Raw genomic sequence first — 11,238 nt, 5'->3', positions numbered from 1 at the left:
AACGCTGTCTTTACATCCATTTGATGTATCTCTAGATTATGGACAGAAGCTATAGCAACTATCATCCTAATGGAGCTAATTCTACTCACTGGTGAATATGTGTCAAAAAAATCTATACCTTCTATATGTCTGTAGCCTTTAGCTACCAACCTATCCTTGTATTTTTCAACAGTTCCACCTATCTTACGTTTTCTCTTGAAAATCCATTTGCAACGTATGACCTTAGATCCTGGAAGTAAATCTACAAGTCCGAAATCATTTTATTAAAAACTCAGTTTTTTCCAACAAAACCTATTACCACGAACAAAGGAACAACATTACATATTCCTTCTTTATCTCTATGCTCTCTCTCCTCCTCTAAAAACAACATATTTGGTTGTTGTTTAAAGACATTATACCCACCTTTCTCTCTTTTTCTTTACTCGTTGGTCTTTTCTCAAATTAAAATGGATCAGTAAAGAGATTAACAAGCAAAAAAAACAAAAAAACTTCAAAAATCACAATCCAAAGGCTTAGATTTCAGTTTATACTTTTTTTTTTCTTCTTATCGAAGTCCGTAAGCATATAGAAGGTAATGATATTGCAATGTTTATGTCACCATAATCGAATGCTATTTTATAATTTTGTTTTTAGTTTCCTCGAGCATCTTAATTATAATTGTAGTTACAATTGTCTGTAACTTCTTCACCATTTTCTTCCAAAAACTCATTTTGCAAAACTACTATTAAAATATCTTTGAATTTATAGTGTCACTGAAGAAATAAAAAAAATGATACTAGAAGAATCACTGATTACTTTTTGCTTACCTGCAGCCTTCTTATTTAGTTATTTGTCATGGTAGTTTCACTTCATTTTACTTTTCATCGATCATAAAAGGTAAACTTGAAACAGGTTACTGCGATTTTTTTAACTTCAAAGCCTAGTTAGTAATTCTGCGAATCATTTCCGAATGATTCGCGAACGTATCCGAACTGATCGGATCCGAATGATACTTCCGAACTATTTGAACTCCGAATCTAGTTCGCGGATCATGTGGACCTCACGAATGATTCACGAACGTGCCCGAACTGACCGAATCCGAATAATATTTCCGAACTAAACTCTCGTAAGTAACTCTCTGACCAGAGTTCTGTTGTTTGGTTTTTGTTTGATTATGTATATACTTTATATTTAAATACAATTATTCAGTTAAAATTTTATATTGGTAGTTGCTTAACCAGTGATTAAAATTTTATAATTATTCAGTTAAAATTTTATATACTGACAGAATCCGAATAATTATGTGTTGATTTTTGTTTGAAAATATATAAACTCGTTTTATAATACATATAAGCGATTAAATTGTTTACTTCTTGATAAATAATCACGCTAAAATATTTTTTTCTAGCTATAAATCATATATAAATAAAATTAGTCTCGTAATAAGATCATAATACTAATCAATTTATTATATATGTAGCTGAATATGCACGTATGTATGCCGTTCCGAACTACTGTCTGAACAACGAATCGTTGACCGGATTTTTGACCGAATCCAACCTATCTGAATCCGTGTAATTCTCGTACGTATGCCGTCCCTTACTACTATTCGTACCCCGAATTACTAACTACGCTTCAAAGTACGACAATACACAGTCACGCAATTGATTTGCAAGCCAATAATAACCGATCCCATCACTAACACACAGGCTGAACTAGTTGGGGTTTGTTCGGGCTAAAGCCGAATGGCCTCGGAAAGAGGCATGATATTATAGATAACACCGCTATCACTCTATCCTTGAAATGCAAACAATTGCTGTCTGAGATGCAAAAGCCACCGCAAAAATTGAAACACTTCCATTTCCTACCATTTCACTCAAAATGATCTCCGTACGAAACGAAGCAAACGAAAGAAACAGGAAAATTTTTGGGATACATTAATGAAAAAGGATGATGTGAACAAAGAGGATATGATAAAACCTATTACTACAAACAAAGGAACAACATTACATATTCCTTCCTTATCTCTATGCTCTCTCTTCTACTCAAAAAACAACATATTTAGTTGTTGTTTAAAGACATTACAGCCACCCTCTCTTTTTCTCAAGTTAAATGGATCAGTAAAGAGATTAACAAGAAAAAAAGAAAAACTTCAAAAATCATAATCCAAAGGCTCTGATTTCAATTTATACTTTTTTTTCTTCTTTTTTCTCTTCAACTTTATAGGAAAAATAAAATGAAAATATAATCCTTTTCCCCTTATTGCAGCCTCATTCACTATTCGGAGTCACTTTCCATGTTTCCCATTGCTTTCAATCCTCTTGGTCTCTGCATAAACCAAACCCCAACAAACAAAATTATTAATTTAATTAAAATACAAAAAACAAAATAATACATAAAAGTCAGGAAAATCATATTCCAAATACTATTAGAAATAATTTTGATTGATTTACCTTCTTGGTTGTTTTCTTCTCTCTAACTTCATATCTTTCCAAGGTTAAATCACATAACCAGGTACCAGGACTCACAAGCTGCACAAGCAACAACCACAACAATCATTATCAGCCGTCCGATCTACTTGCTAACCCATTAATCAAAACTAAAATAATTGAAAACCACAGACAAGATCTGGTCAGTCAGAGCAAATAACGGACCAGATCAACTAAACAACACCCTTTCTACGTGTCAAGCACCCACTTGGTCTTTTTTTTTTCTTTCTTAATTATTTTTTCAAAAATAGAAAAAGCAAACATAAACAGCTTTATTTTCTTTTTTGTTTGCTTAAAAGGAATTCTTCTGATTATAAAATTCTGGTTAAGATTTATTTCCGGAAGAAAAAATCTCAAAGAGAAGATTAAGGATGAGAGATTAATACATACATTGAGGGTGCGTTGAACGAACTTAGCACGTTTTTTAGGTCTTTGAGGAAGTTTAGAGCCTTTAATCGCCATGAAATCTTCTTCCTTCTCTTTATTTGTTAATGCAATCACAAACTTCGGTGGCCATACAGGTGGTATATTCATCATCTGATCACCACTTCCACCTGAAGACGACCCCCCACCACCACCACCGTTTACTTTCTTGTTATGATTCTCATCAGCTGTTTCTGATGATCCAGACACACCGTTTGTATAACGATGATGGTTGTTGTTGCTATGGTGATGATCATGATGACGATTTCCTTTCTTATCTTGATGATGATGAAGCTTGACTTCTTCACCACCTCTTTCAGGAGAAACAGCAGCAGAAACACCGTTCTGATGATGATGATGATGCCCTCCTTTCATCACAGCAGCAGCAGCAGCAGTTGAACTTTCAGAGTTCCTGACAAAACACACAAATACATTTCTTTAGACATAATATTAATATTAAGTAACAACAACAACCATCACCATACACGTGTAAGAATGACCAAATTACCCTTTTAAGACACCAAGAGTAAATTTTAGAGAGGATGTGGATCCGAGAAGATGTGTGCAAAGATGATGGTGGTTCTTGTGATGATGCCTCAGAAAATGGAGCTATGGAATTTGTCTCTTGGGGGGTCAGAGAGCGGATATCTTTCTTATTAATTCTCTGATGAATTTTCTTCTTTTTCTCTGTGCTTTCAACCTCTTCCACAAAGTTGAGATTTTAATAACACGTGTGATCCTAAGGTAAGGAGTGATTCTAGTGGACATGTGGAGGTGAATGCGGATCGTTGGATGAAAAGAGATTAAATTATTAAATGCTTTTTCCTATAAATGAAACAAAAGACAATCTTGTTAGGGTTTGTGACCTGTTTTCAAGGTAACGTGGTGAGAAAGTGGGTAGAGACATCAGGTTTCAATGTGGGTCCACATTTTCAACTAAACATCATCGTGATGGACAGGGGAGTAATGTACACGTATACTCATAAATATCGGAGAAATCGATACTCATAATTTGGTAGTAGATCATGAGGCTGCTTTTTTATACATCCACCAAGCCTCGTGCAGCTATCTAAAGATCCATCTAGGACAAGAACAATAAACCGGACCAGACAGTAAATAACTTTTACCACAAAAATATGATCTTTTAGGTGCAACTATGATTTTCTAGTCGAAAATTCTAGGAAATAAAAATGGACCACTAAAATATGACCAGAAAAATGTATATTGCTCGACACAATATACATTGACTTTATTCGTATAAAGTCGTCATCAATTGAAAAGGTTGTACCAAGGAGAAGCAGTTCTTAATCCTTTTTAGACCTACCAAAACATAGGGTGGTCCCAACAATTAAGCCTAAGATGAAATCAAGGCTGAGAAAATCCACGTTAACTAAAAAGCTGGGAGTACCAAGTAACGACAAGCTGTAAGGTGGCCTATCGAATTATCTACAAGAAGGAAAATGATAAGGTATCTGACGGCTGAGATTTAAACTGAAAGCATATTTTTTCATTTTAGCATTTGTCTAGTATTCCTAGTGTGTAACGACACACCACAGACCACGTTAAAAACAAAATGAGGAGATACCTCATTATTTTGCCACACTTTTTTTTAATTTTTTCAAACTAAAGTGACAAAAGACAATGAATAATTTAGAGAACACTAATAAAATTCAAAATAAGTGGCGAACAAACGTGAATATCTTTTAGTCTATCTTGTACTGCAAGTTGAGGATAGATATATGTAATGGTGGACCATATCCATCCATATTCACTCAGAAATCAAAATCCAACAAGTTATTGAGAAGATGCACCACCAATATCAAACCCAACTCCAAATCCAGAAATTGAATCTTTTTTTTACTGTGGTACTCGTTCCGCGACGTGACTTTTATCTAGAGTGTCAATACTAGTGCAAATTTTAAAGAAGATTATTCTGGTTTAAATGAGCTCGTGGAGCCACATAATTTTTTGGTAATTATAGAGATAAATCGTGGTGGGATTTTGCTTATGTGGCATATAACATTACGCACCCCTAGCGCATATTAGCAACCAAAATTAAAGATTTTTTTTCCTAATTTCATAGAAAAATTTCACCCAAAATTAAATTAATGCAAAATCTGGGGAGAGGTTACCTGAGGATACGATGAGAAGATGTAGAAGGAGGATGAGGCTGATGAGGAGAGAAAGGTCTTCTGAAATTACTATTTCTGTCGGCTCTAACAAGGCGCCTATCAGCTCTGAGAGAAGAAGTTCTTTCCACAGTAGAATCAGGTGCAGCGGTGGTAATTTTATTGTGTGGTTTTGATGAACAACGAAGTCTTTTACGATTTCCCCATTGCAATTCAAATACAGGACTGGATGATGTCGTTGGTGCTTCAGTCGAGTGTTGTTGTTGTCTTAATGGTGAAGATCTGTGGTTGCAGTTGTTGTTGTTGTTGTTGTATAAACTGCTGTTGTTGTTTCGATTTGTATTCTTAACTACTTCTCCAATTTCCATATCTGCTTTATAAAAGGGGGATTCACACGCTTACACTGCACAAAACCGAACATACTGAATGATTAAACGATGGTTAATTATTTAACTGTGGTTAATTGAGGAGGAATAATATTATTAAAGAAATGGTTTGAAAAGAATCAACAGGAAAACCGATTTATTGAGATAACGATTGATTGGTTTTATTGATGATACATACGAAGGAGAAAAAAAAAAATGAAACGCCTAGAGAAAGAAAATAAATGAGGCTGTAACAGTAAGAAAATGGAGTTTCAGAGTTGAAAATAATGAAAAACATGAAGAATATTTTGACAATTTAGCCAATAATGAAGAACATGAAGAAAAAAAACAATTGGAGTTCTTCTGATGATGGCTTTGGATAACAAATGTTTTTGAGGGAAATACTTGAAACTCTTGGAGATTAAGAAAATGGGGGAGATTTCCAGAATTAGTTGGTCTTCTCGATTGATTCTGATGCAGGAAACAGAGATTGGAGAATTTACAGAGGAATTGAAGACTAGTACAAAGAAACTGAAAGAAACAGGAATTGACTAATAGAGTCTGGGAATCTGAATTCAAACAGGGGCTAGGAACCCAGATTCAGAATATGAGGATGCTTCAGAAATAGTACTCAAATTCACCGGAAAGTTTGAGATTGCCAATGAGATTACAGAGATTGAGGGGGAAAATAGAGAAATGACTAATAAGAATCAGATTTCAAACAGGGGATAGAAATTAAGATATTCGGATTAAACTGAAAAGAGTGATTTCAGATAACCTATATCTAGTTTATCGGAAATTCAGAGTAACATCACAAACTAGAGGTTACCGGAAATTGAACTGAATCCAGAAAAAATAACTAATAATAGGGACTAGAATGAAACCAGAGATGAGAAAAATCTAAGGAGAGAAACTGAGATGCTATCTCAGCATCGCCATTACCTAGAGCTTCAGAATTGGATCTTTTTTATAATTAGATCGATTTTGATACCAAAAACAACTGATCTTCTAAAAAATGGAAAAGGGGGAAAAAGATTGAGACTAAACTGGTAAAAGTTAAATAAATAAAGAATCATTCAGATTTTTACCTTAATTTGAGAAATATTAACTCAGTAATGGCTACGAGAATATCCAAAAACCAGAAGAAGAAGCAGTTTCTGAAACTGAAATTGAAAATCATCAGAACCACAAAATCAAACGACAAAATGCTAGAAATCCAACTCCATTGAAAAAAAAAACAGTCTCCCAGATTCACACTGAAAAGATGAAAAATCCAGAAATTGAAAGAAAATTAGGTTTTCCGTTATCTCTTTGCAAATCCAGATCAAGAGTTAAAAAACACAATGAAGAATCTGAAAAACGAAGAAATTGAACTTAAAAACTCTGATTCCATCTTCAACCGAAGTCTCACCTGTGATTCTGATCTTCACAATTCTTCTTTCAAAACTCAATAATTCGATCTATTCCTCAATAAAAATCTATTCTTCCCCCAAAATTAAAGACTAAAACAATTCCTCTTTCACAACTGCTGATAATGTATCTGCAAAAACCACAAAAATCAAAATTCTTCATCAGAAGATTCATTAACACCAGAAACCAAAATTAAACTGTTCTACATAAAAATCAAAAAAAAAAAAAGTTACAATCACAAACCTCAATAATCAAAACCTCTGATTCTTCTTCAATCTCTACTCTCAAAAAATCCACAAACCAAATCTTACCAATCAAAGATCAGATTTCAACACTTTTATTCATAAATCCTCTCTAATAATGAATCTATCAACTCAATTATAAGATGAACAACAACTTCTTCTTTCAATTACAATCTCTCATTGTGATTCATCTATAATTTCACTAATCAAAACACAGAAACAACAGAAATTTCACAGAGAAACAAGATTTCTCTCAGAGAAGGAGGAAGGGAGAAAACTTAATAGAAAGGCTAGGCTCGCTTCTGTTCTGCTGCTGCTTCTTCTTCTTCTTTGTTTTCTGATCGAACGAAATGTTCTCTCTCCCTTTCAAAACCCTGTTTTTATACTCGACTCTCTCTCCGTTATAATCTAAAAACCGTTTTATACTCATCTAGAATTTCTTTTCCCTGTTTGATTTAATCCAATGGTTGAGATCTTCTCGTTTGCATCGTAGTCTATGCACCGTTTGACAGCGTCATCGTAATTAACGACGTTTTAACTCCGTTAAGTGTTTTTCACTTTTTTTATTTTGTGATTTATAACCGGCGTTTACTCTATAGTAACTTATGCATGTGTACTTATGAAAGAGTTTGCATACCAATTTTAACATCTGTAGTCACTTCCATACCAAACCCTAAATTTTATTTTGAAGGACAATTGTTGGCGGCATTGAGTACCGGCTAGCGTATAGAAGATGCCAACCACACCTGTTCGGGGAGCCCTTAGATCAAGCATAGTGCATAATTTTCCTTTTCTTTGGCTAGATTCGCTAGAACGTAGCCAAAAGCAATTATTTATGGATAACAATTCGTGGATAGGAGTTCTCATTATTTGGGAAAAGTAAGGTAAAACACCTTACCGAGAGGTAACATCCTTAATAATCTATTTAGGAGAATTTTTTGTTTTTCCTATGGGAAAAAGGTTATAATTTTATTAAATGGTAAAACAATTACATAAGATATAGACAAATTCTCTAATATTTGTTACAACTTAGTGACATTTATCTTCCAAAATAACCTTCCATTGAGTCATAAGTAGACTGAAATAAACATATCTAAACCAATTTGAGGTTGACACCTAAAGAAATACCGAGCTCTTAATCTCATCTATTCTCACTTTGAAGTCTCTGCCATTTTATTCGCCATTACTTTTTTGTTTCTTTCCTCCCAAATGGCTCATAGTATTGCAAATATTAGCACATGCCATGATTTTCTGCCTGTGTTTCTTTCTCTTCTCATCTTCCAAGCCAGTAATTGGTGCTCCATATTCTTCCGTTGAACCCACATCAAGTTATAACTTGAGAAGAAGAAATTCCATATTTTTGAGGAATAAGGACAATGTAGAAATAAGTGGTGAAATAAGTGGTCTGCGGTCTCATCTTTCTAGTTGACATAGGCAGCAATTAGTATTACCATTAGGACACCCTCTTCAAGATAGGTTATCCAAAGTTGGAATTGCATTATGTATAACCATCCACATAAATAATTGAATTTTTGGGGGCTCGTATTTTATCCATATACTTTAATGAGATACAACAAGTACCTGTAAGTTTTGATGTGCTTGAGAGTTAGAGCTGAGCCAGTCGTAACACTTCTTGGCAGAAAACTTCGATCCAAAATTGCATAAAACATCATTTGGTGATGGAGATAAAGTTTGGGGAGAACCAATGCGTGTGATCAAACTAATAATGTCCTGCATCTACTCAAATATTGCAGATCTATTGAATTGAATATTATATGTGCCATTATGAACCATTTGATGTAGATATCCATATTTATGAGTTGCCTTCTTATATGCTGCTGGAAAAATGATTTTAGGACTTGTTGTTCCCCTCCAAATATCTTGTTAGAACCTAAGTGAAGTACCTCCAATTAGAGATAATTGGGTTTTGTTCAACTATGTGTTTAGCTTGCTGAATTTCTTTCCAAAATCCTCTTCCATGAGGAGTTTTAGTATTCTGCTCCCATAAACCATTCTCTCCACTCTTGACTTTTTCTTGAATCACTTTTCTCCATAAAGCCTTTTTCTCAACTCTAAATCTCCAAGTCCCCTTTGCCAGGAATGCAGTGTGGCTAGTTTTATATGAGCAGCAGATTTTCAGAGAGGTAATAGAGAAACTAGAGCAAACCTGAAAACTAAATACACTAACAATTCTAGCGTCACAACGAATAAAGTCACCAAATAATATAAAAAATTGAGTCCTCTTCTTGCGAAGGTTAAACATCATTGTTTGGATGAGATATTTTCTTCTAAACCAATTAACAATCCTGCAAAAAGCAGGAGAGTTGGGATCAAAAATCAATCCATCCACCTCTCAAGGTTATTATCGTGTGATAAAGAACTAATTTCTTCCACACATACCGAGTCTTTCCTGGTCAGGTATTTAGAAGACGTAGATCTGAAAGTCGACTACTTAACCTACTAACACACCTGTAAAACACAGAAAAGGAAGGACCACACAATAATTTATCTTCAGGTAACAGAGTAACTGAAAATAATCCTAACTAGAAGTACTCATTAGAGATTTAGTATTGATTGATGTTGTGTCTGTGCTTGATGTTGATATTTTTGTAGTTTTCGTTGCTGCTTTTGTGATTTTTGTTGCCGCTGTGGTGATTGTTGTCGTTGCTTCTGCCATTTTCAAAACTAGAGAAGTTGTTGTTACTGCTGATCTTGTGATTGTTGAAGAGGCCGGAAGAGAAAACTACTGCCGAAAATACTGGGTTTGTAGATGAATCTTAGAGGCATGAGAGGTTTTCCATGTAAGCAAAGAAGATCTAACATCTCCATGAATCAAAACCTCAAAACAAAACATGGAAAAACAACACAAACCCGCTTTTTAAAATTTTAAACCTAAAAACAGGAAAAAAGAGACTCCGAAGATGACAAATCAACAGAGAGGAAGAAAACAAATAAGGATTTCAAGAGGTTTTAACTGATCTGCTCCCCATGCGAGCCGATCTAAGCAAACGACGCTAGGGTTTTTTGGTTTCTCTTATTGAAGGAAAAATGTCTCAAAAATCATGCATCCTCTGCTATCAAAGTTGAGCAAACAACGCAACGACTAAGACAGATGGAAAGAATTCTCATTTAGTAGATAGCCACGCCATGGTTATTAATTTTGTGCTGCAAATATGCAACACCAATTAGCCATTATTCATTTCGAGAAAATTATTTGTTTGGTGTTCGTCCATTTTCGCGGATATTTATTATCCGAGTACAATTTTCTCTTGTTTGACGTTTTTATGTTAGTCTTTAATTTTTTTGATGACTTTGATTTAGTATCCATGCTTAAAATCCCAATTAACAAAAACAAAATTCAGATTCGAAATACTTATGAAATTTCGGATCCAGATACAAAATGTGATGGAAATTTACATGTATATGAAGTTTTAAACAACATCTTAATAAATCAGCAATTAACAATAACCGGTATCTGAATACTATTTGAGCAAAAGATCTCATATAGCCAAAGTGCCATAGTGTTCTTGTTTATTATCTTACCCAGGGTTAAAACAACTGACTGTGTCTAAGCCAAGGGTCAGCATAATATATGATTTTATAAATTACACCATATTGATGGGTCGTATTATTTTTTTAAAAATAATAATCATGGTGAGCGAAAATTTCCACTCAAAATTATAAATTAAAGGAAATAAAAATTAATAGAAAAATAAAAAACCATGGAACATCTCTTTTTTGGACTATGGTCTTGGAGAATAATCATCATGCAACGCAAAATTTTCTCCCAAAAATTTAATCTAAAGGAACAAGAATTGACAATGAGATCAAAACCTACGGAGCATCTCTACTTTGGGCTACAGTCATGCAGGTATTCTGTATCCATCCAAAAACTAAAACAAAATATACAAGATTTTCTTATTTTAGGTTATCCAAAAAAGTATCTAACGGATACTTAGTATTCTTCTAAGAGCAGATAATCAATATATGTCAGGAATTTTTTCCCTTAGCTCAATTTTTCTTTTAGCTCTTGCATAGCACAGGTGAGGATGCAAAGTGCACAAATTTCATAGCTTGTATTCTCCTACTTATTACCAAAGTAGAGTGAGAATTCATTACCACAGGGTGGTCGAAGCTTCGTCATAATTTCAACCTGTTTCCATTCTTAGAGTAACATTTTGTGTCTGTTATTTAAAGTTGA

The 11,238-nt window shown here is 34.1% G+C and overlaps 1 protein-coding gene across 3 annotated transcripts; it reads right to left on the bottom strand.

Annotated features, from left to right (window-relative positions):
• Window positions 1-1,888: 1,888 nt before the first annotated feature.
• Window positions 1,889-7,390, bottom strand: LOC113295772 (WD repeat-containing protein 48 homolog). Of its 3 annotated transcripts, none has more exons than XM_026544097.1 (7): window positions 7,039-7,390; window positions 6,797-6,925; window positions 6,474-6,548; window positions 5,024-5,423; window positions 2,859-3,303; window positions 2,433-2,510; window positions 1,889-2,307 (listed from the first exon to the last, which is right to left on the bottom strand). In XM_026544097.1, exons 4-7 carry the CDS (start codon window positions 5,386-5,388, stop codon window positions 2,257-2,259), a joined length of 939 nt encoding a protein of 312 aa, XP_026399882.1. In that variant the 5' UTR covers window positions 5,389-5,423; window positions 6,474-6,548; window positions 6,797-6,925; window positions 7,039-7,390; the 3' UTR covers window positions 1,889-2,256. The 3 variants fall into 3 exon arrangements, with proteins under 3 accessions (XP_026399882.1, XP_026399884.1, XP_026399883.1); XM_026544099.1 differs by having other exon boundaries at window positions 6,474-6,542; XM_026544098.1 differs by lacking the exon at window positions 6,474-6,548.
• Between the last annotated feature and the right edge of the window lie 3,848 nt (window positions 7,391-11,238).

This window comes from Papaver somniferum, chromosome 7 (genome assembly GCF_003573695.1).
Source record: "Papaver somniferum cultivar HN1 chromosome 7, ASM357369v1, whole genome shotgun sequence".
In the NCBI taxonomy this organism is placed as follows: domain Eukaryota; kingdom Viridiplantae; phylum Streptophyta; class Magnoliopsida; order Ranunculales; family Papaveraceae; genus Papaver; species Papaver somniferum.
The sequence above is the reverse complement of the archived record's forward strand: the minus strand, read 5'-3'. Positions and strand labels throughout refer to the sequence as shown.